The sequence below is a fragment of the Poeciliopsis prolifica genome, unplaced genomic scaffold (genome assembly GCF_027474105.1).
Source record: "Poeciliopsis prolifica strain line A6 unplaced genomic scaffold, Auburn_PproV2 SCAFFOLD225, whole genome shotgun sequence".
Lineage (NCBI taxonomy): Eukaryota > Metazoa > Chordata > Actinopteri > Cyprinodontiformes > Poeciliidae > Poeciliopsis > Poeciliopsis prolifica.
Genome location: NW_026562600.1, coordinates 100,335 through 124,771, shown reverse-complemented (window position 1 = coordinate 124,771; position 24,437 = coordinate 100,335). Strand labels below are relative to the sequence as shown.

General features: G+C 49.0%; 1 protein-coding gene and 1 pseudogene across 1 annotated transcript; one reads left to right on the top strand and one right to left on the bottom strand.

Moving 5' to 3' along the window:
• Positions 1-5,362: 5,362 nt before the first annotated feature.
• Positions 5,363-6,706, bottom strand: LOC129357061 (microtubule-associated proteins 1A/1B light chain 3C-like). The gene is made up of 4 exons (XM_055026585.1): positions 6,629-6,706; positions 6,497-6,552; positions 6,319-6,425; positions 5,363-5,709 (listed from the first exon to the last, which is right to left on the bottom strand). The coding sequence occupies exons 1-4, from the start codon at positions 6,687-6,689 to the stop codon at positions 5,481-5,483; spliced, it is 453 nt and encodes a 150-aa protein (XP_054882560.1). The 5' UTR covers positions 6,690-6,706; the 3' UTR covers positions 5,363-5,480.
• Positions 6,707-11,170: 4,464 nt separating this feature from the next.
• LOC129357056 (striatin-like) lies at positions 11,171-23,689 on the top strand (annotated as a pseudogene).
• Positions 23,690-24,437: the final 748 nt, after the last annotated feature.

Below are 24,437 nucleotides of genomic sequence, written 5' to 3'. Positions count from 1 at the left end.
AAGAAAAGACAGAACCAAAACCACTGATTGTCTGGATTGTCTCTCCATCAAAAGTTACATTTTCAGTGAAACTGTGCTCTATTTTATGCTTTCAGCCATCTGGTGCCCGACTACCACTCAGAGCTCATCAAACATGAAGGACTTTGATGCAAACAGGACTAAAAGAAAGTTAGAGGCCCATTCAGAGGCCCATCTTGAAATGGGCCTCTGTCTCTTTAAGAAACTCCTGTTCTGTCTGAAGCTCCGCCTCCAGGAAGTCATCAGAACAAGGCTCTTCTATTCACCTTTATCGTTTTTAGCAGTGTTGCTCTGTGAAGTAGCTCCTATAAACAGCTGATTGCTGAAATGAAATAAAAGTTTCATTTCTAGTTTGACCAGGATTCAAACCTGTTCTCAAGTTGCAGAGTTTTATTTTATTTTCTTTGTTTATATTGGTAGTCAAAGGGACAGCAGGAAGTGGGGGTTTTGTTTTGGCCAGGCTGAAAGACTTCCTGCTGGATTTCTTCCTCTCTGTACTTTCATGTGGAGAATTCTTTGTATGGAAATGAATTGCAAAGCTGCAGTCCAGCTGGTTGGCACTACAATAACTGCACTATTGCAGGACAAGTAAAAATATGTATTGTGAAGCTATGCTGCTGAGCCACAGTCAAGTGTCTGTACATGAAAGCCGTTAAAGTTTATGAAATTTGTTCAAACACACATTGAGGAGAAATGAAGGACATCTTGAGTGAGATTTGAGTTTCTGTGGATTTGGCTCCACCTTGTGGCCAAACAGAGCATCGAGAGTCTCATTTTAACAGGCGATTCAAAAGGTCCAGAAATGTTGTAGTTTAAGCTAAAAATCAGGAAACAGGAAAACCAAACCTGTTTGTGTTTCTTGCATCAGTAAAAGCATTTAGTTTGTTTGATTCGCTGCTGATCGATCAACAAACTCAGATTCAAACCAAACTGTGAAGAATGACTGAAACTGTGACAGCAGCTTAGTGCGGATTTGAAAAGGACTTTGGAAGATGCAGATATTTATGTTTAACATTAAATGAGCGATAAAAACATAGAGAGGATGAAAGAGCAATTGAGAAAACTTTGAGCTCATTTGGATGGATTTTTAAAAATGTTTTGAAAGTTTGAAGGTCAAATGAAACATTTTTCACATTTTTGTAGATGACCTTCAACCTGCCGTCTCCATATTAAACACATAAAGCCTGAGGCATAAAGCCATGTGCAGTTTGGCAGAAAGCCCATCAAATTTACAGCGCCACATAGTGGTGGACTTTGATAAGAACGAGCTGAACATGATTGATATCCTGCTGGAAATGATTCCTTTATTTCTATTTAGCCCAGAAAAGGTGCTGCAGGTTATGTGCTGCAGGTTATGTGCTGCAGGTTATGTGCTGCAGGTTATGTGCTGCAGGTTATGTGCTGCAGGTTATGTGCTGCAGGTTATGTGCTGCAGATTATGTGCTGCAGATTATGTGCTGCAGGTTATGTGCTGCAGTTATGTGCTGCAGGTTATGTGCTGCAGGTTATGTGCTGCAGGTTATGTGCTGCAGATTATGTGCTGCAGATTATGTGCTGCAGGTTATGTGCTGCAGGTTATGTGCTGCAGGTTATGTGCTGCAGGTTATGTGCTGCAGGTTATGTGCTGCAGGTTATGTGCTGCAGATTATGTGCTGCAGGTTATGTGCTGCAGGTTATGTGCTGCAGGTTATGTGCTGCAGATTATGTGCTGCAGGTTATGTGCTGCAGGTTATGTGCTGCAGGTTATGTGCTGCAGGTTATGTGCTGCAGGTTATGTGCTGCAGGTTATGTGCTGCAGATTATGTGCTGCAGGTTATGTGCTGCAGGTTATGTGCTGCAGATTATGTGCTGCAGATTATGTGCTGCAGATTATGTGCTGCAGGTTATGTGCTGCAGGTTATGTGCTGCAGGTTATGTGCTGCAGGTTATGCTGCAGGTATGTCTGCGTTACCATGCCAAGCTCTCTGTTTGCAGACAGGTGTCTCATTCTCTGAGGGATTCTGGTCCCACAAACTCACAGGCTCTTAAATCCACTTCCGGGTTTTCTGCCTCGCCGCCATAAACACAGAAAAGCCTTTTCATCTGTTGGATCCGAGCCGTTCGGGCTGCAGGCGTCTCAGCAGGTTGTGAGGTCTGGTTCTGGTCGGGTCCAGTCAGGTTCTTGTCAGGGTGACAGGAACAATCTGCGGTGTACAAAGTCAGTTTATTCTCACAAACATGAAACGGCGCTGACGGCTGCATGGTGTATTATGTTTCTATTGATTTCTCTTTGCTAATCGTTTCGTTCCAATATGTCTGAAATGTCTGGATGTTCTCACCTGATGAGGCTTTTAACAGCCGACAGATTCAACAACATGACTTCATGTCACAGAACAAATTCATCTTGAAACAAAAAGATACAGAAATATAGAAAAAGATTGGATTTCAATGATTGTTATAAGTTTTTATCAACATCCTGACGGTGAATCCAGCCGACCTGTTGAAGAACTTTATTCCATCCTGGAAGCCGAATTTAATTACACAAAGAAACTCCCAGGATGTTTCCTTTCCTGCAAGATTGACTTTATCAAATCAAACGAGTTCGGCCTCCTTCATGTGTGACCTTCAGCTGGATCTGCTGGATCTGCTGGATCTGCTGGATCTGCTGGATCTGGCAACCCGAATCCAAATGTTTCCAGCAGAACCATCTGCTGTTAGGCTGCAATTTGACTGGGAAATGGACCAAACCAAGAAAATGTTTCTCCAGCCTTGCTGACCACTCAACGCTCACCTGTTCTCTCACACATTCATCCAGCCACACAGATCTGGAGGCAGCCGGGGGTCAGTGCCTTGCTCACAGGCACATCAGCATGCAGCTGGAGGAAAGCCGGAACCAAACCCAAGTTTTCTGATTTTCTGATGACCAGGAAGCCATGCAGACAGGAAGTTGAAGTGAACTCACAGGAAGTCAGACGCAGTGAGATGTTGAGGGCAGATTGGAGGAGGCAGAGGAAACCGAAGCTCAGGAGCAGCAGAGGGAAAAGTTTTCCTCCTGCAAGAAGGAAAGAGAAACATTAGAAAACATCAGATATTCTGGGTTTTATTGATTGTGATTGATTGTGTGTTTCTTCTGCAGAGCATCCTGCCGGGCATGGAACCAGCAGCTTCTTCAGCCTCTCTGCTGGAGTCCAGTTTCTGTCCCGCCTGTCGTTCCTGCTGCCAGTTTTCTGATCTTGGTTGTTTCTGTGTATTTTGTGTTTCAAGGTCTGAGACCCTGCCGCAGCTTCCTCCTGCTGCAGCTTCCTCCTGCTGCAGCCTCCTCCTGCTGCAGCCGCCTCCTGCTGCAGCCTCCTCCTGCTGCAGCCTCCTCCTGCTGCAGCCTCCTCCTGCTGCAGCCTCCTCCTGCTGCTGCAGCCTCCTGCCGGTTCAGGATGCTCGGGAAGCAATTTCATTTTTTGTTTTGGGGCCTAATATTCCCGGCGGCGCCGCCGCTCCCATCATGGCTGCAGTCGACTGTGTGTGTTCACAGACTGAGGAAGTTTTTGCGTTCCTCTCAGTGAAGATGTCAGTGAGAACAGGAAGGATTTCTGCTGCTGTCATGTTCAGACCTACATGTGGTTATTAACTGATGGAGCAACAGCAGCAAACCGCAGAACGGACCTTAGAACATTTTCAAATGTGAAGTTTGTCCATAAACATTAATGCTGTCATCAATAGATAATCTGGGATTATTTTACCCACCTGGATTCTTCTTTAAATCTCTGCTGTTTGCTGCTGCTGCAGGTTCTTCATGTTCCTCTGACATCTGAAACGTCTCCATGTTTGGCTGACAGCTGGAACCTTCGGGTTCGGATCAGAGGAATCGCCTCCTTCAGACTCTCTTTGTGTTTCCAACCTTTTTATGGCGCTTGATTTTTCAATTCAGCAGGAAAAGGAAGGACAACATAAATCGACGTATAAACAGCTTACAACAAATTAAATTAAGAAAATGTGTTTAAGAAAGACCTTCATCTACATTTCAACAACATACAATCAGGAAATAAGGAGGCTCAGCTTGATGTAATTTCCTGTTTATAGTTTTAAATATTCATCTTCCTCTTTTTGTTTTAAAGCTGAAAAAAGTTTCTAATATTTCTGTGAAATTCTCATGAGGAGAGAAGTGTTGATAAACCAAACTGTCTAGTAAAAACAAAGTTCTGGACTTACAGACGATGAAGATGTGGTTCTGATCCAGGGTCCAAACGGAGGAGGAAGCTCTGATGCGTCTGGTTCCTCCTCAGTCTGAAGCCAAATGACTGACGGTTCCGGTTCTGCTGAGCTGATCGGATCAGAGACCTCAGGACTTTAACTTCAGTCTCAAATTAATTCAGTTTCTGTTTTCCATCTCAGACTGAGGAACTTGTTGGTTTATAAATCACTGAACGGGTCGGAACCATTAAACATCTTAGATGGTTTTGTAAACTGGATTTAACGATGGTTCTTGACCTGCTGAACTTTGACCCATCAGGACCTCCATTCATCCATCAGAGGTCATGACAGATGTCATGTTAACGACAGTCTTTCAGTGAAGTGTCAGCTCGTTTCAACTCACTTCTCTGCTCAGACAGAAACAGTAGAAATAGCAGCTTGTGTCCAGCAGGTGGCGCTGGAGCAAGTGAAGGATTCCTGTTAATCCTGCAGATAATCTGAGGTTCTGCTTCCTGTTCAGGCAGAACCAGAGAGTCAGTCTGCTGCTCGGCTCATAAGTATTCATACCTCAGATCAACCTTTACATCAACTGGACATGAAAGGCAGGAAAAGCCAAACCCAGAAATCAAAAAGATTCAAATCTGAAAGTTTCAGATTTCAAGAATAATTGAAAAAAAAATCTTTAGCACAAAACCGTCTTCAGCCAGGGGTATGAATAATTCTGACCCAAACTTTTTCCCCAATGCAGTTTCCAGGTTCTGCCAGCAGGGGGCAGGGGAGCTCAGTCCTGCCAGATGCTTCGCTGCGCCAACATGGATCCGGTTCCGGCGCTGTTTGAATCAAATGAACGACTCGTTACCTGTTCATCGCGGAGCCTGGTCTGCTGGAGTAAGACTGAAACTAAAAGTTGCAGGACGGAAGCTCTCCAGGACTGGACTTGAGCTCCCCCGTTTCTGGCCACTTTATTAGGTATAGGTGTTCTAGTGCCGAACCGGAATCAGCCAATCAGAGCGCAGCAGCTGAATGTTTATTTTGTAAACATTTGGGTCAAAATGTTTTAACTGCGGCTGTTTAAGTTGATCCGGTACCAAAACCGCCTGGGCTCACTCCGGATCATAACGGATCCGGCCTCTGCAGAATCTGATTCACATCTTTGCAGGTTAAAGTTCTGCAGAGACTCTTTCTCCCCGGAGACCCTGAACGCCTCACGGCCTGCGGCAGAACCGAGTCAGAACCAGCAGACCGGACCTTTTCACAGCCAGGGTCAACATTTATTGGATCATTAAAACACCATCTTACAGTGAACATCTATTAAAATATTTTCTATTTACAGCAGGCCAGCCCAGCAGAGCTGCGGTCCAGTCAAAGGCCGAACATCTCCTGGAGGCGTAGGTCATGTAGAGGAAGCCGTCGTCGTCCTGGTGGTCTTTGTAGACCTGAGCCATGGTGAGCGACAGAGTGGCCAGACTCTTTCTGTTGATGAACAGGTTGAAGGTCTGGTTGTGCAGCAGCGCCATCCGGTTCCTGGAGGGGAAACAGAACCATCAAACAGAACCTCTCCTGCTACCGGGTCAGAACCAGCTTTCATCACCTGAGATTTCACTGAAGTTTGAGTCACACAGCTCAGTCCGGCAGAACCTGGACCAGAACCAGACCCGGTTCAGATTGGTTGGGTTTCAGCAGTTTTTAGATGAGCCACAGGAACAAAACGCAGGAATGGACCCAGACCGGTTCCGTTCTACTGCGACCCAGACCGGTTCCGTTCTACTGCGACCCAGACCGGTTCCGTTCTACTGCGACCCAGACCGGTTCCGTTCTACTGCGACCCAGACCGGTTCCGTTCTACTGCGACCCAGACCGGTTCTGTAGCTCAGGTAAACAGAAGTCTGGAAAGAAACAAGTCGACCCGACAGCAGCAGAACTGGACCCAGAACCAGACGGTCCGATCCGGTCCAGTCAGAGGATTGATTTGAGGTCCAGACGGCAGAAAGCAGAGATCGACCAGGTCAAAGGTCACCCAGGGGTCAGACTAATGAGTGATTTTCAGGAATTATGCAGATCCCTCAGTGCCGAACCAGACTCCATCAGAACCGGCTGGGTTTCCGAACCAGTTCCAGAACCGGTTCCGCGTACCTGATGATGGTGACGAACTGGGTCATGGTGAGTTCGTGCGGAACCAGGAACTTGGTTTTGTCCAGAGGCGGAAGGTTTTTCTCCTTGTCGTATCGCTCGATGATCACCTGAAGTTCAGAGGAACCAGGTGAGTCCAAACAGAACCAGCTCCAGGACCACGGCCGAACCGGACACTCACCGGGATCTTGTTCGGGAATTTGGACCGGATCCCCGCCACCTCCATCTTCCTGGTCTCTGCGGAGAGAAAACAGAATCCGAATCAGTTTTTCCTTCAGAGTTCTGGATCCCCGGTTCCGGTTCTGAGACCCACCGAAGCTCTTGCGCTGTTTGAAGGGTTTGTTCTGCTGCGCGGTTCGGTCGTGCGGAGACATGCTGGGTCTGGACCGAACCGCCGCCCAGCCGCCTTTAAATACAAGCGGCTGCAGCGCATTAGCTGATTAGCGCGTCTATTGATTAGCGCGTCTATTGATTAGCGCGGCTGCTGATTGAGCAGATCAATGGGCCCCGCAGGGCCGGTCAGAGGCCAGCGAGGGCCCGAGGAGCCCTGGACAAGGTTTAAAGTTTTTTTTTTTTATTAAATCAGAAACCATAATTTAACTCCTCATGATAATTTCAAGCCTCGTTTCGTCACTTCCTGTTTGCGTTTATTCACTGATTGAAACGTTTCACAGCAGTTGGAAGATCTGGACCAATGGCAGCTTTTTATGACTTAAATATGTGACTGAAATTTGATTTAATTCAATTTATTTGTTTTACATGAGGACCAGTTTGTCTCTTTAACAAATGATGAAACTGAACAGAACAAAACGGAAGAGAGAAGAACAGGAAGGATGAGCCGGAAACCGGGTTTCCGGTTCTGGTCCTGATGACGGGACGAGAAAATAAAAATATTAAGAAGCTTTTTGGTAAAACTGTGAAAAAATACAACAGAATAAGATAAACAGATATTTATATTCAATTCAAACAGCAAAAGGTTTTTAATAAAACAAAAATTTAATTAAATTAATAATTAATAGAAGCAAATACCTGCAAATTTTAAAAAGTATTTCAGCCAGAGTTTTAAAAAGTTATAAGTATTTAAAATCAGCAATAAAACTAATTAGCATGAGAAAAATAAGTAAAAAGCCTCTTAATTTATTATTATTATTATTATTATTATTATTATTATTATTATTATTATTATTATTAAAACTCCCATCAGATCCAGATTTCATTTCCCAAAAGGGAAAATCAGCAATAAAACAAATGATAAAATCATTTAAAATCAATAATCAATAGAATCCAGTTTTCTTGTTTTCACTCAGATAATTTCTGAGTATTTATTGACAGAACCATCGAATCCAACTGGACCCGCCTTCCTTCCAGAACCACAGCAAGTTCTGGTTCTGGATGTTCTAACAGAACATCTGAGGATCAAAGTTCAACATCAGAACCTCTCAGTTGGTTCTGATCCTGAAGAGATGGACTTTTCTGACCCGGTTCTACTAGAACCCTGAACATGATGAAGAAGCTTCCTCTTCATCACTGAGTCCAGAACCGGATCCGACAGGAACGTTTGAAAGTCTGGAGAACTTTTACAGAACGTCAGAGGCTGAAACTGGAAAAAATAAAGTTTTTTCCAGAACCAGACGGTCCGATCCGGTCCAGTCAGAGGATTGATTTATTGAGGTCCAGACGGCAGAAAGCAGAGATCGACCAGGTCAAAGGTCACCCAGGGGTCAGAACAGGACCGGTTTGAGCTGGCAGGACCATGGGGTCAGACTAATGACCCCACACCTCAGAACACGATTACCTTCGTATTTCAGTAATGAAGGCACCATTAACACGGCTGCTTAATCATTAACAAAGCCTGCAAGTAAAACTGCAAACAGTTCAGTCAGTTCCTGGTCCAGTTCCTGAGAACTGGACCATCATCATCCTCATCATACACATCATCATCATCACCATCATCATCGTCGTCCTGTCTGATCCGTTCATGTCGGAACCGATTCGACAGGACGTTTGGGTCGGTTCTGGTCTGTGGGTGGCAGATAAACCAGAACCTCTGGTAAAGTCCAAACCAAAGTCCAGATGAAGCTGATAACAGAACCGCTGAGTTTTCAGCTGATTATTGATCAGAAGTGGTTTTGATTGGAGCTGCATTCCCAGCAGCTGCAGATCAATAATCATCATCGATTCTGAGGGTCAGCAGCGCCACCATCAGATCACACATAGAACTTCCACCATTAATTTGTTTCATATCTGAAGGTTTAATGAAAACAACAGTGTTGTATAAAGTACTGAAATCTCAGAGTCCAGTGAAAGTATCGGTACCGCTCCAAAATATGACTTTATTAAAAGTAAAGTCACTGAAACGTTACTTGAGTTAAAGTCTTAAAGTGTCTGAAACGTCTTGTACTTAAGTCTGAAAATTACTGTAACAATGGATGAACTCAAGTAATGTAATGAAAAGTAAAAGTAAAACAAGGCAAATGCAGTTTGAATGATATTTTTATATTTTGGTAAACTTGTTAAATACACTTAAAATAATGAACACAACCAAGAGCAGGCAAAATGAAACCTGCTAATAGATAAACCTGCAGCATCATTTAGTTAAGAACATTAGATGCTTTATCTAAACCACAAGGTTAACTTAACCTGCTTTAGATTAACTTAACCTGCTTTAGGTAAACTTAACCTGCTTTAGATTAACTTAACCTGCTTTTGGTAAACTTGACCTGCTTTAGGTTAACTTAACCTGTTTTAAGTTAACTTGACCTGCTTTAGGTTAACTTAACCTGCTTTACAAATATCATATTTATATAAAAATGTTTTCAAAACATTTTTATATAAATATGATATTTTATCAGCCTCATATTTATTTATACTTTATTTATTTATTCTAACCCTGACTTCCGGTGTTTTACTATTTTTATTTTATTATTTCAGATTATTAAATAATATTTTCCTGAAAGAAGAGAAACTGGGCCGATCAGCTGCAGCAGCCAATCACCTGAAGGGATTGACTGACGTCATCACACAGGTGAGTCGAATTGCTGCAGACGGGAACTAAGTGAATATGCCTTCAAAATAAAAGCCTGAGCGAGGCCTGGTCCAATCCGAGGACTCTGATTGGCTCTGAGCTGCCAGGTGTTTGTGGACCACCAGGATCCGACCGGAAGGAGTTCTGGGATCGACTCGTGTTCCTGGTCCTGGTCTGAAAATCTTCCTTCATCAGAAATAAATCCTGTGGAGCTTCGGCCAGGAGACGTTTGTGATTGACATCTGAAAGCTCCGGAGGACAATTCTGGCTTTTACTGACATTTCCTGGTGTTTTATTTTTCTGCCTCTTTGTAAAGGAGGTTTTTAATCTAAACGGGATAAATGAAAAGTGAAATAAAACTAAAATATCTGGTCTAACTCTTCATCCAGTTGGATCGCCTTCAGGTCTCCATCTTCCTCAACTTTATTATTCTCATCCTTCAAAGATGATTTTATATTTCCAGTCAGTATTTGTGGCGCTGTCAGATTTCATGTTTCATGTTTGTTAAAGATCCACTGACTTCCTGATTATCATTGAAACAAGCATGAGAATGACCTCTGACCCTTTAGGGCCTGCAGTTTCAGAGACAAAGAAGGCGTTAAAGCAGCAACACGTTTCCCCCTGAAGCCAAAAGTTTCTGCTTTTATAAACTCTGCTGGGATCGTTTTGATGCATCATTCATCTAAAAACTGAAGAAATATGTCCCAAAAACACGACGTGTGAATATTGACGTATTTTAGAGCAACAGTCAAAATAAACCTGGAGTAGACCCACTGGACCCACTGGACCCACTGGACCCACTGGGACCCACTGGACCCACTGGACCCACTGGACCCGCTGGGACCCACTGGGACCCACTGGACCCACTGGACCCACTGGACCCACTGGGACCCACTGGGACCCACTGGACCCACTGGGACCCGCTGGACCCGCTGGGACCCACTGGACCCACTAGACCCACTGGACCCACTGGACCCACTGGGACCCACTGGACCCACTGGACCCACTGGACCCACTGGGACCCACTGGACCCACTGGGACCCACTGGACCCACTGGACCCGCTGGACCCACTGGACCCACTGGGACCCACTGGACCCACTGGACCCACTGGGACCCACTGGGACCCACTGGACCCGCTGGACCCACTGGACCCGCTGGACCCACTGGACCCACTGGACCCACTGGACCCACTGGGACCCACTGGGACCCACTGGACCCATTGGACCCGCTGGGACCCACTGGACCCGCTGGGACCCACTGGACCCATTGGACCCGCTGGGACCCACTGGACCCACTGGACCCACTGGACCCACTGGGACCCACTGGACCCACTGGACCCACTGGGCCTGCAGGGCTTGCAGACAGTCAGATCCACCTGAAGATCTGACCATCATCATCATCATCATCATCATCATCATCATCATCATCATCATCTCCTGTCTGAATTTCACTCTCCTCTCATTTCCAGTTTCTAATGTGAGCAGCTGAGTTTCTTTTAATGTGAAAAAAAATGCAGTTTTATAATTACAATGTTTCCATTAAATAAGGAATGAAGTTAAAATCACAGATTGCCCATTAAAATCAGGCAGCGCCGGATGTAAATGCCAAATATTCATAATTCAGCCAATCAGAGGAGCCTGGTAAGTTTTTGCTTTAGATTTTGTGTTTTTTCTGTTGGATAAATGTTTATTGATTGCTAAAAAACCAAAAAGAAAACATCCCAGGGTTTTTCGATGCATCTTCTGCTGTTTCGGTCGCGCCTCTTATTGTGAAGGTCCAGTCCGGAAATGCGGTGCGGGGTAAACGCGGGAAACTTTGCGGTCCGTCCATCTGACAGCTGGGTCAGGCTGTTCGGTTCTCCTCGCTGCTCCTTCATGGACTGAGGAGTCCCTGCAGCAGCGGGTGTCAGAGCCGAACCGAACCGGACCGAACCGAACCGAACCAGCCTCCTCCTCCCCGGTCCGGCCATGGATGAGCAGGCCGGCCCCGCAGTGTTCCTCAGCGGCGGCGGTTCGGGTCCCGGCACCGGGACCGCCAGAGCCCCGCGCCCGCGGACGGAGCCGCGGCCCGGGCTCACTACAGCATCCCGGGGATCCTCCACTTCCTGCAGCACGAGTGGGCCCGGTTCGAGGTGGAGCGGGCCCAGTGGGAGGTGGAGCGGGCCGAGCTCCAGGTGAGACCCGATTCGGCTCGGCTCGACTCGGTTCGGATGTAAATGCCCTAGCGGCGCTTGTTGTGTTGGTGGTTCCGCGGGTGTCGGGCACAGGTGGACCTGCGTGGTTACGTCACATTTTTTACCTGCGGGACAAAACGTCTTAAAAACAACTGGAACCTGGGGCTTCCATTATCGGACACAAGCTGCTCCCAAACATCGGACACGGAGTTACTCCTGACTCTGTCCGATAAAGGGCGCACGGTGGTTGTTTGCGGGGATTTCCCGCACTGTCCGCTCCGCACAGGCTGGTTGACCGGTTCGGGTCGGTAACGCAGCTTTTACAGACAATATGGACCTAAAAATTAATCACTTATTAATAAAACGGCAGAAATATTAGAGGGATGAAGATGGACAGTATGTGTCCTGATAACCTGTGATGATGATGAAGGTCCAGTCAGGCTGCGGTTCCTCTCTGTGAAACCCGGATCAGCTGATCCCGACCCAGAGGAAATGGGCCAGAAGAACCTGGTGCTGAACCGGACCGGGTCCTCTCCGCTCGGCTCTGGTTCTGCTGGTTCAGCATCTGGTGTTGGACCAGTTGAAGAAAAATGTTTCTGGTTTTCAACATTTCAATTGACTGAACTCTGAAAAGTGTGGAGTGTTTCTGTTTAATCCTGAACAGAGTCCAGATGTTCTGGTTCTGTCCTCGCAGAACATCCAGCATCCTGGAGACACAGTAGCCCAAAGAGAACCATCAGAACCGCTCAGAACTACAGATTTTATTAGGAAACTATTTTAAACCGGAGTGGTCCAAAGTGCGGCGCGGGGGCCATTTGTGGTCTTGGACGGATGCTTTGCAGTTGTACACTGACCTGTTTGACCCGTCCAGTTCAGCTGGTTGAGAATTTTAACTTCAGTCAGGATAAAATGATTTCTGATTCGATTTTCTTACAAGGGAAAATCTTTGTGTTTTTATAACCAGAAGAACTTTGTTTATCCAGAGTCTTACTGAAAACTCCACTTCACTGAATCGAAATCCGGTTTTATTTTATTTATTAAATTCGACCAATAGGGCGCTGTGAAGCGCCTTATTGGTGCACAGTGGCACAGTGAAGCCACTGTGCCTTGTAGCAAGAAGGTCCTGGGTTAGATTCCCGGCGTCTTTCTGCATGTTCTCCCTGTGCATTGTGGGTTCTGAGTCGGGTCCGAATTGGTGCTGGAGTTCCTGCATCTAACATCACAAACAGAGAAATTTTCTCTTAACATTTAACATGGCAGCTTTTAACACCTCATCAGATCGGCTCAGAAAGCGACCCGATGTGTCAAGGGGTCAAAGGTGGGTCAGCTGGTCTGGTCTCACAGGAAGGAGGCTTATCTAGAGGAGACAGACTCACATTTAGACTTTACTGCTTTCAGCTCAGTTCATCAGGTTTTGGTTTTGAACTTTTCCCAGACTGTGTTTAGAGGAATTCCTGACGGTTCTGTCCTGAGAAACCGGAACGTGATTGGTCCCACTCAGCTCCACAGTGAAAGCGGATGGTTTGTGTCTCCATGCAGGCGCAGATTGCCTTCCTTCAGGGTGAGCGGCGAGGCCAGGAAAACCTGAAGAAGGACCTGGTGAGGCGCATCAAGATGCTGGAGTACGCCTTGAAGCAGGAGAGGTGAGGCTGCTCTCTGATTGGTGGAAAAACTCGTCCTCTGATTGGTGGAGAGCTGGTCCTACAGCCAACTGTAGATTTAACCTAAATTTTAAGTTGAATGTATCTCCATCACTAATGGTCAGTTCAGAGCCAAGTCAGTTTCTTGAAGACGTTGGGACCAGAGGAAACCAATGCTGGTTCAGCCCTGATTGGTCCCACACATCCCAGTTTGTTTTAAAAAATGAATGGTTACTGGTGGAGTATCACAGGGCTGTGTGATTGGTCCGATTCTCTTTACTATTTTAATTCTTCCAATCAGACAATATTCACTGTTATGCTGATAATATTCAGCTCTATGTATCCATAATTCCTGATGAACCAATCTGGTAAAACCTGGATAAATCTAAACTTCCTTCTTTTAAATTCTGACTCGACAGAAGTTGTTGTATTTGGACCAGAACTTTTGAAAAAGAACCTGCTCAGTCAGTTACCTGATCTGGAATTAAATTGCTTTTATATGATCTGTTTGCTGTTCCTCAGAGCCAAATACCATAAACTGAAATATGGAACGGAACTGAACCAGGGAGAGATCAGAGCTCCCAGTTACGACTCGGGTAAGGATGGATGAAGGATGGATGATGGATGATTGGATGGATGGATGATGGATGTTGGTCTGGCTGTTTCTTCCTCAGATGAAGGCAACGAAAGCGAAACTCCCAGTCCTCCCAACAGCAGTCATCAGCTGAGCTGGAAACAGGGACGGCAGCTGCTCCGACAGTGAGCACACACACACACACGCACACACACACACACACACACACACACACACACACACACACACACACACACACACACACACACACACACACACACACAGACATGCACACACACACACACACACACACACACACACACACACACACACAGACATGCACACACACACACACATATGCACACACACACAGACATGCACACACACACACACACACACACACAGACATGCACACACACACACACACAAACACGCACACACACTCACACACACACATATGCACACACACACAGACATGCACACACACACACACACAAACACGCACACACACATGCACACACACACATGCACACACACACATGCACACACACACATGCACACACACACACACACATATACATGTACTTGTACATATTGAGGACCACTTTCACCACTTTAACCCACGGATTCAGGTCATCTCTGGAAGTGAGGACATTTTCCTGGTTCTCAGTTTTTGTTCAGTTATACTGGTTGGATTAGAGGTGAGATATAAATTATTAAGTTCTGGTTCAGGTTTGGAGTAACTACTACTGGTCTGAGAAAATGTCTGGTTTCAGCCACCAAAATGAATAGAAGATTGAAAGTCATCAGTTTGTATGGAAGTACACACACACACACGTGATGTATGTGAACCCATCAGGTCTTCTTATTACAGATCAACTCTTAATGGAAACCAGCATCATTGATTCACTGGGAGCAATTTGTGTTCCTGACCGCTGATGGTTCTGGAAGATCGGACCACAGGTCCAGTTCTGACCTTAAGACGAGAATCTAGAGAATAAATCTGTGTGTGTGCTCAATTCCCATGAACCACCTGGCTGGTCGCAGGCGGAACAGCCGCCCCGCTCTGGGAACGCCGCCCCGCTCTGGGAACGCCGCCCCGCTCTGGGAACGCCGCCCCGCTCTGCTGTTTTGTCCCAGCAGTGTCTGGGAACGCTGAATGGAGGATTGTGTGTTGGTGCGACAGGAGCGGCTGGTACGGGGGGAGGGCTGCAGACTGTTCAGGAACGTCACTCCACATCGGACCGGGCCGCTCCACTTAGGACCGGGCCGCTCCTCATCGGATCGGGCCGCTCCTCATCGGACGGGGCCGCTCCACTTAGGACCGGGCCGCTCCACATCGGACCGGGCCGCTCCACTTAGGACCGGGCCGCTCCACATCGGACCGGGCCGCTCCACATCGGACCGGGCCGCTCCACTTAGGACCGGGCCGCTCCTCATCGGATCGGGCCGCTCCTCATCGGATCGGGTCGCTCCTCATCGGATCGGGCCGCTCCACATCGGACCGGGTCGCTCCACATCGGACCGGGCCGCTCCGCTGGCTGATAGAGCCAACCCGCACCGATCCGATCTGGTTGAGCAGGCATTCTGGCACTCTAGGTAAACTCCCTGCTGGTTCTGGTTGGGCTCTGAATGTTGGGAATATTTGATACTGATTTTCTCATGAGAGAGTGCTGCTGCGAGTTCAGCATTCCCTCCGGATCAGAACATCTGGGTCCAGATGGTTCTGATGTTCCGATGCCTTCACTGTCCGATCTGCAACACAAAAAACGGATCGACTTGAGGATCGGATCGTTCGGACTTGGTGCCAGGGAATTTCTGGAACAAAAACGAAGCTTGAGGAAGAGGACGGATCCGGAGTTCTGAACAGAACCTTAGTTCAGGTTTGGACCGATCAGGCAGAACATTAAGTGAAAGGCTGCAGACCAGTGAGGGAGCTTATGCTGGTCATACTGGGAAGTTCCTGCAGAACCTTTGTCCTGGTCTGGACTAACTCCCAGCCCGTTTCCCCAGGTACCTCCAGGAGGTCGGATACACCGACACCGTCCTGGACGTGAAGTCCCAGAGGGTCCGGGTTCTGCTGGGCCTGTCTGGAGAACCTGGAGACGGCCCGCCGGACCGGAGAACCGGGCCCATGGTGAACGGAACCGAGCCGTCCTCGATGAAGGACAGCGGCATGGTCAGGTAAGAACCGAGCCACAACCTAAAGTACCCAGAACCTTCAGAGCCTCGATAAACTGGGTCGGCTGTCTGTCCAGTAAACCGGACCTGTCGGACCCGGCTACTGTCCTGGAGGCGTTCAGGTTCATTGAGAGCGCCGCGGCCGAGTTCAGCGACGAAGACGAGGAAGAGGACGGCGAGTCCAAAGACAGAACCGTTCTGGACCTGGCTGCCGTAAGTCCAATCTGTCCTTGTTGGGTCCGTGAGCAGAGCTGGGTTCCTGTGACCCAGACCCGGGTTCTGATGGTTCCAGATGGTGAAGAAGAAGCCGCCGTCGTCCGGCGCCTATGACCTCAGCGACGACCCTGACACCGAGGAGGCGCTGAAGGGCTTCGACTTCCTGGCCAGTCCGGACGAGCTGGACGGGTCGGATCCGAAGAGAGGGGAGGACTGGGGTGAGCCGGGTCGGGTCCAGCAGGACCTCATCAGATTCTGGTCTGACATAGAGCAGTAAACCTAACCAGTAAACATTCTGGATTTAAACCAGTTTGTTTTCCAGAAGCTGCCGCTCAGCCGTTCCTCCAGAACTCCTGGTCCGACTCTGACCCGTGTTCTGGTACTTTAGCAGAACATCGCTCCTTCTCTCCGGTTGCTTAGCAACCTGTGATGGAGGGCTCTCCCACGCAGCCAATGATTCAACACCTCAGTGTGACTCAGAGCTGCTTTCACACGCAGCCAGAACCACTCAGAACCGGGCCCAAACAGAACTCAGACCGGTTCCAGGATTTGCTCTGGTTCCAGCCTGAGCTCACTGTTGAACTTCACCTGTCGATCAGAACCGGCCCGGTTTACTCCCAGATCAGCTGGAAGGAGAATCAGTAGAAATGCTGCTCAGGGGCTCCCCCTGCAGCTCAGATGAAGGAACTGCAGCTTTTTGCATTTTATTCATGCTTTTATTTTCTTAAACATTTTGATTTCACTTCCTTTCCTTCTGATTCTTCTGTCTGTCTAAATTAATGTTATATTTACAGAAATATGATTTGCTCCAGACTGTAGTCATCTTGTTCCTGTTCGGTTGGACTTGCTGTGATGTTCTGATGGTTCTGACCCACAGAGAAGGAGGAGCCGGCGGCTCTGGGAGAACTGGGCTGGGACGTGGACCAGAGCCTGATCGCCCAGCTGAAGGAGCAGTACAGGAAGGAGAGGAAGGGGAAGAAAGGAGTGAAGAGTGAGTCCTGATCCGGCTGCTTCCCCTCAGGCTTTATTTCGGGTTTTCCAACTTGCTGGACTTTTTCTGGAGGAGGAATTTTTATGTTGATTTTTCTTCTTTTCAACTTTTTCCTCCTTTTCTCTGTCAAACAGCGCCTACTACCACATATGAAGATAAATACAATTTATTTCACATATTAATGTCACATTAAAACTGGTTGTTATCAGTTTATAGCAAAAACAATTGGAAAATAAGAGTAAAAGAAAAAAATACTTTTTTGGGGAGAATATAATTATTGGGAAACTATTATTGTCCAGAATTATTACCCACCAGGGTTTAAAAAAAAAAACACACAACCCTGTTTCATAAAATCTTTAGATGTGGTGTTTATGTTTATGTTCTCTACTACCTGTTTTACTTTGATCTTGTATGTTTCATTGTTTAAAATAAAGTTATTGAGGAATAAAAGAAAACATGAGAAGAGGATGGAACTGCTGTGCAAACTGACTTCAAAATAAGGGCAGTCGTTGCTCAAACTTAAAACGTCAAACTTTATTCGACTGATGATTAACAAACAAGCCGAGTAAATTAGCATTCAGAATTTATCTGGAAAAAGGAGTAGAAGCTAAATGCGCTACACGTCTTTGGGGGTTAGCAAATGTGCTAAAGAACTATGCTAAGTGGTAGCTCTGCTATTAGCGGACGTGTTCCCACCACTGGATGTTTGCAGCATTTTCTGGACCATATTTGACAAACTGTTGGTCATTTTTCAGCTCAGAGCTGCTGAATCTGTTTTTACCTACGCAGAAGCTGCTGCCTCATAATTATTCACACCTCTTTAGGCCACGCCCCCTGGAGACACCTCATGATTAATGATGTCTGGTTCAGTTGCTTCCTCCTCTCCTCTTCCTCAGGGCCGAACCGCTCCAAACTGCAGGACATGCTGGCTAACCTGCGGGACACCGAGGAGCCGCCGGCCGTGTCGCCTCCGTCCCGCCCGAGCGTTCCCAAACTGAGCGAACAGGAAGTGGGCCGGCCAGATGACGGTAAGGTCCAACCCCTCCGCCGCATCGTTGCGCTGCAGCACGGCTACATTCCTGCTGTTGGTCACTGCAGAGCCAGTGGCGTTCCTGCCGTCTGGAGGGAAGTCCTTCATCCTGGGCAGAGTGGACGAGGCCGTCTCTAATGAGCTGGTACTGGGAGAACTGGAGAGCTGGGAGAACTGGCCCAGCTGACGGTCGCCAACGAGGCGGAGAGTCTGGGATATGACGTGAGTCCAGAGACATGTTCCTGTTGGATGGCTGGTTGGATTACTGGTTGGTTGGCTGGTTGGATGGTAGGTTGGATGGCTGGTTGGATGGTTGGTTGGATGGTAGGTTGGATGGCTGGTTGGATGGTTGGTTGGATTACTGGTTGGATGGCTGGTTGGATTACTGGTTGGTTGGTTGGCTGGTTGGTTGGATGGCTGGTTGGTTGGATGGCTGGTTGGATGGTTGGTTGGATGGTAGGTTGGATGGCTGGTTGGATGGTTGGTTGGATGGTAGGTTGGATGGCTGGTTGGATGGTTGGATTACTGGTTGGATGGCTGGTTGGATTACTGGTTGGTTGGTTGGCTGGTTGGTTGGATGGCTGGTTGGTTGGATGGCTGGTTGGATGGTTGGTTGGATGGCTGGTTGGATGGTTGGTTGGATGGCTGGTTGGATTACTGGTTGGTTGGTTGGTTGGCTGGTTGGTTGGATGGCTGGTTGGTTGGATGGCTGGTTGGATGGTTGGTTGGATGGCTGGTTGGATGGCTGGTTGAATGGTTGGTTGGATTACTGGTTGGATGGCTGGTTGGATGGCTGGTTGTATGGCTGGTTGGATGGTTGGTTGGATGGCTGGTTGGATTACTGGTTGGTTGGTTGGTTGGCTGGTTGGTTGGATGGCTGGTTGGTTGGATGGCTGGTTGGATGGTTGGTTGGATGGCTGGTTGGATGGCTGGTTGGATGGTTGGTTGGATTAGTGGTTGGATGGCTGGTTGTATGGTTGGTTGGATTACTGGTTGGTTGGTTGGATGACTGGTTGGATGGTTGGTTGGATGGTTGGTTGGATGGTTGGTTGGTTGGATGGCTGGTTGGATGGTTGGTTGGATGGCTGGTTGGATGGTTGGTTGGATGGTTGGATGGATGGCTGGTTGGTTGGTTGGATGGTTGGATGGATGGCTGGTTGGATGGTTGGATGGCTGGTTGGATGGTTGGTTGGATGGCTGGTTGGATGGTTCCTTGGATGGCTGGTTGGATGGCTGGTTGGATGGTTGGTTGGATGGTTGGTTGGATGGTTGGTTGGTTGGATGGCTGGTTGGATGGTTGGTTGGATGGTTGGTTGGATGGCTGGTTGGATGGTTGGTTGGATGGTTGGTTGGATGGTTGGTTGGATGGCTGGTTGGATGGCTGGTTGGATGGCTGGTTGGATGGTTGGTTGGATGGCTGGTTGGATGGTTGGTTGGATGGCTGGTTGGATGGCTGGTTGGATGGCTGGTTGGATGGTTGGTTGGATGGTTGGTTGGATGGCTGGTTGGATGGTTGGTTGGATGGCTGGTTGGATGGTTGGATGGATGGCTGGATGGATGGTTGGTTGGTTGGATGGATGGCTGGTTGGATGGTTGGATGGATGGCTGGTTGGATTGTTGGATGGATGGCTGGTTGGATGGTTGGTTGGTTGGATGGCTGGTTGGTTGGTTGGATGGATGGCTGGTTGGATTGTTGGATGGATGGCTGGTTGGATGGTTGGTTGGTTGGATGGCTGGTTGGTTGGTTGGATGGTTGGATGGATGGCTGGTTGGATGGTTGGTTGGTTGGAAGGCTGGTTGGTTGGTTGGATGGTTGGATGGATGGCTGGTTGGATGGATGGCTGGTTGGTTGGTTGGATGGATGGCTGGTTGGATAGTTGGATGGTTGGATGGTTGGATGGCTGGTTGGATGGTTGGATGGATGGCTGGTTGGTTGGTTGGATGGATGGCTGGTTGGATGGTTGGTTGGTTGGATGGCTGGTTGGTTGGTTGTTGGATGGATGGCTGGTTGGTTGGTTGGATGGTTGGATGGATGGCTGGTTGGATGGTTGGTTGGTTGGAAGGCTGGTTGGTTGGTTGGATGGTTGGATGGATGGCTGGTTGGATGGTTGGTTGGTTGGAAGGCTGGTTGGTTGGTTGGATGGATGGCTGGTTGGATGGTTGGTTGGTTGGAAGGCTGGTTGGTTGGTTGGATGGTTGGATGGATGGCTGGTTGGATGGTTGGTTGGTTGGAAGGCTGGTTGGTTGGTTGGATGGATGGCTGGTTGGATGGTTGGTTGGTTGGATGGCTGGTTGGTTGGTTGGATGGATGGCTGGTTGGATGGTTGGATGGTTGGATGAACAGACCGCCTCCTGTCTCCCCAGATGGCCTCCAACTCGGAGGCTCTGCGGAAAACGTGGAACCCAAAGTTCGCCCTGCGGAGCCACTTCGACTCGGTGCGCGGCCTGGCGTTCCACCCGGTGGAGCCGGTTCTAGTCACGGCGTCCGACGACCACACCCTGAAGCTCTGGAACCTGCAGAAGACGGCGCCCGCTAAGAAGTGAGGTGCCACGCCCACCGCGGTGTTAGCTGCACTTTACTTGACCCCAGAACAAGGCGGCTGTATTGTGATGTGTTCGCTGCTCCAACAAAGTGGGAATTTCGCTTCTGATACATTTGAACAATACAGAATTTTCCATTATATTTCTGAATTTGTAACTGATGTAATTCTCAGTCTGGCCTGAGGGGGGCAGTGTTTTCTGCTGGAGATGCTTTAACGTGATGAAGACAATGAGAGGCGGAAGGTTCAGACCCAGTTTGTGAGGCTGGGAGCTATGGGCAGCGCTTCGGTTGGACTGGGTTTCATCTGAACTTCCTGTTCTGTTCCTCCAGGTGTTCAGCGTTAGACGTGGAGCCCATCTACACCTTCAGGGCTCACAGGTGAGCTGCCCCGACCCATGCCCCCTAGTGCCTACCCCCGTAGACACTAGGGGGCATGTTTGGTTCGACTGAAATACACTCTGCAGACTGAAATCCGCTCCATGTTTTCCTACAAACGTTCCTGTTTTTATCACTATCAAACCAATCCACTCCTGATTGGTTCAAATCAGATTCTGTTGGAATATTTGGATTGGATCAGAACCTAGATTGGGTCAGAACCCACCTGGACTTGGTTTTGGCCGGGTCAGAACCGGTTCTAACGGTACTGTCTCTGTGTGCAGCGGCGCCGTCCTCAGTGTCACCCTGAGCTCCAGCGGCGCCCAGTGCTTCAGCGGCGGCTCGGACGGAACCATCCAGAGCTGGAACACCCCCAGCCCCAACGTCGACCCATACGACTCCTACGGTACGGCCCGGTACGGCCCAGCCCGGCCCGGCTCGGCCCGGCTCGGCCCGATGGAGCCCTCCTCTAACTATGGCTTGTCTGTGTCTGGCGACAGAGGCCTCCGTCCTGCGGGGGGCGCTGCGCGGCCACTCGGACGCTGTGTGGCGGCTGGTCTACAGCTCGCCTCACCACCGCCTTCTGTCCGCCTCGGCCGACGGGACGGTCCGGCTCTGGAACGCCGCCGACGTCTGTCCGGCGCTGGCCGTGTTCAACGAAGACGGAGGTGAGGGCCCACATCCATGCATGTGGCGGGCCGGTTCTGGCCCACGGGCCTTGGGTTTGACGGCAGCGCCAGATGGTGTGGTTCTGTGAGAGAAGTTCTGCTGATGACCCGGTCGGGTCCAGGTTGCAGACCCTGTGTTGTGGTTCTGTTGCAGACCTAGGGGTCGCGACCTCTGTGGACCTGGTGAGCAGCGACCCAGCCTACATGGTGACTTCGTTTGACTCGGGTCGCATCGGACTCTTCAATATGGAGACGCAGCAGCTGGTTCTGAAGTTCCACTCCGCTGGGCCTGCAGGTAGGACAGGCTGGAGGGAAAACCCGGCATGGATCAGGGCATGCTTCGGAGCTGGAGCGGCTCCAGATGGTTTCAAATAGAACGAACGGCGCCACCCTGCTGTGCTGCACTGCATTACATTATTATGCATGGAGCTTAAAACTATTAACTGTAAAGTTCTTGATTTCATTCATAATAAAAATACAAATCCCAGCAGGAGCAGCTTCCTGAGCTCGCTGCAGGGGGCGCCGCTTCCACAGCTACACTGGGTTATTTATCCTGTCATAAAAGAAGGAAATGGGTCATATTCATTCATTCATTCATTCATTCATTCATTCATTCATCCATTCATTCATTCATAAATGGTTCAAACTAACTACTTCATTGGCAAACAAAATATTTAGCATCAATCTAAATATTAAATCTGTGATTCCACAGTATTTGGCTAAATATGAGGTAAACATTTAGCATGAAGCTAAATAATCAGCTGATCTGATTTTCACCATGTCATTTCCTGAGTGAAATGCTGTCGGTTTCCTGTGAGTGTACCCAAACGCCTCGCTGTACTCTGATACCGGTCGGATCCGATCCCGCCCACCAGTGGTTAGCGGACCTATGATAGGTCTGTCTTGTTTCTGGGTCAACCGGGTTCTGGTGAGGTCCAGATTCTGACCTGCTGGGTTTCTGTCTCTCCAGAGTGTCCCTGTAAGATCAACCGGGTACTGAGCCACCCCACGCGGCGATCACGTCACTGCCCAGGAGGACCGCCACATCCAGTTCTTCGACAACAACACAGGTGGGAGCGCCCCTGCTGGTCCTGCCCCTGGTCCCGGTCCTCCTAACCGGGTTCTGTGTTCCTCAAGGAAAACCGATCCACTCCATGGTGGCGCACCTGGACGCGGTCACCTGCCTGTCTGTGGACCCGAATGGGCTCTACCTGATATCAGGAAGTGAGTAACACTCGGCTCGGAGTCACTCCAGAACAAACGTTCCCCCCTCAGAGCACACCCCCCCCCCCCCCCCCCTCAGAGCACCAACCCCCCCCCCCCCCCTCAGAGCACTGACCCCCCCACCCCCCCCCCCCCCCACCCCCTCAGAGCACCGACCCCCCTTCCACTGATTCCTTTTAAAATAAGAAAATAAACAGTTTTTAGCCTTAATGCAGTAACAGCATTCTTTAGTGAATCTTCACCAATCAACAGAGTTTGTCATATAAAGATGTTTCCATCTTAAATGTAAAGTATTTATATTTATTGTTCAGGTTTGTCTTCATTTCTGCTCCAGTTATCAATGAATCGGGGACTAAATGAATCAGATTCCATGGTTTCGGCGTTAGTGGGGTGCTTTTCCCAGGATGCAGCTCCTGCTTCCTGAGGAACTGAAATATTCCCAGGAATGTTCTGCATCCTGATTGGCTGTCTCCCTGCCAGGCCATGACTGCTCCATCCGGCTGTGGAACATGGAGAGCAAGACCTGCATCCAGGAATTCACCGCCCACCGGAAGAAGTTTGACGAGTCCATCCACGATGTGGCGTTCCATCCCACCAAGTGCTACATCGGCACCGCCGGCGCCGACGCGCTCGCCAAGGTCTTCGTATGATCCGGATCCGCAGGGGCCGCCGCCACGCTGACCCGATTGGACCCGGCTGGACCGGACCAGAGCCGGGCCGGCCGCGTCCCGCCCCGACTCCGAGGGAACCGGCAGGAACCGGAAGCAGCTTTTGCTCTGATCCCGGTGCGGCGTTCCGCCGCTGGGATTTCTCTGTGTTTATGACGTGCCTTTTTCCTCAGAGCAGACGTTCCTTTAGCCGTTCACCGGCAGAACCCGGCCAGAACCATGAGCAGAACCCAACGCGTCCAGGTTCGGCCCGGCGGTCCGGTTCTGCCCCCTGCAGGCCGACCGGAGAGTTTTTCTTGGAAGGTTCATTCCAGTTTGTTTCAGGACTTTTCTCTCTGTCAGTCGTGTCGGTTCTCCTGGAGTTCTGGACCCGGTTCTGATCCCGGTTCCAGGCGGCCTGTCGGACTTGGAGAGGAAGAGGAAGTCCTGCGGCAACGCTCAGATTCTTATTGCTTCTGTTGATTCCTGTCCGGCTGAGCGGGCGGGTCGGTGTCAGATGTTCTGGTTCTGTTGGTTCTGGTTGGTTTTCTACATTTGTTCCTGCTGGGATGTTTCTGGACTCGTTACTCTGGGAAGCAGCAGCTGCCCGTTGGTGAGGAACGCCGGTGTAGACGTCGGAAACAGGAAGTGTACAGCATCTGGAGGAAACGGGACCTGAAGGGAATCTTTACGGATGTTTTCTTCTTCCTGATCCTGAAAGAAAAGTTCAGCTCTTCGGGTTCCTGAGGTTCGTTCCTCAGTTTTATCTGTTCAACTTTAAGTTTCCAGAACATTTTCCAAGCTGGATCAGCTGATTGTTCCTGAGGCAACAGGC

Coding starts and splice junctions, on each gene's coding strand:
- LOC129357061 (XM_055026585.1), bottom strand. CDS start 6,689: ATGTCTCCGCACGACCGAACCGCGCAGCAGAACAAACCCTTCAAACAG. Junction 6,426..6,496: donor AATTCCCGAACAAGATCCCG/GTGAGTGTCCGG, acceptor TCTGAACTTCAG/GTGATCATCGAGCGATACGA. Junction 5,710..6,318: donor CAGTTCGTCACCATCATCAG/GTACGCGGAACC, acceptor TTTCCCCTCCAG/GAACCGGATGGCGCTGCTGC.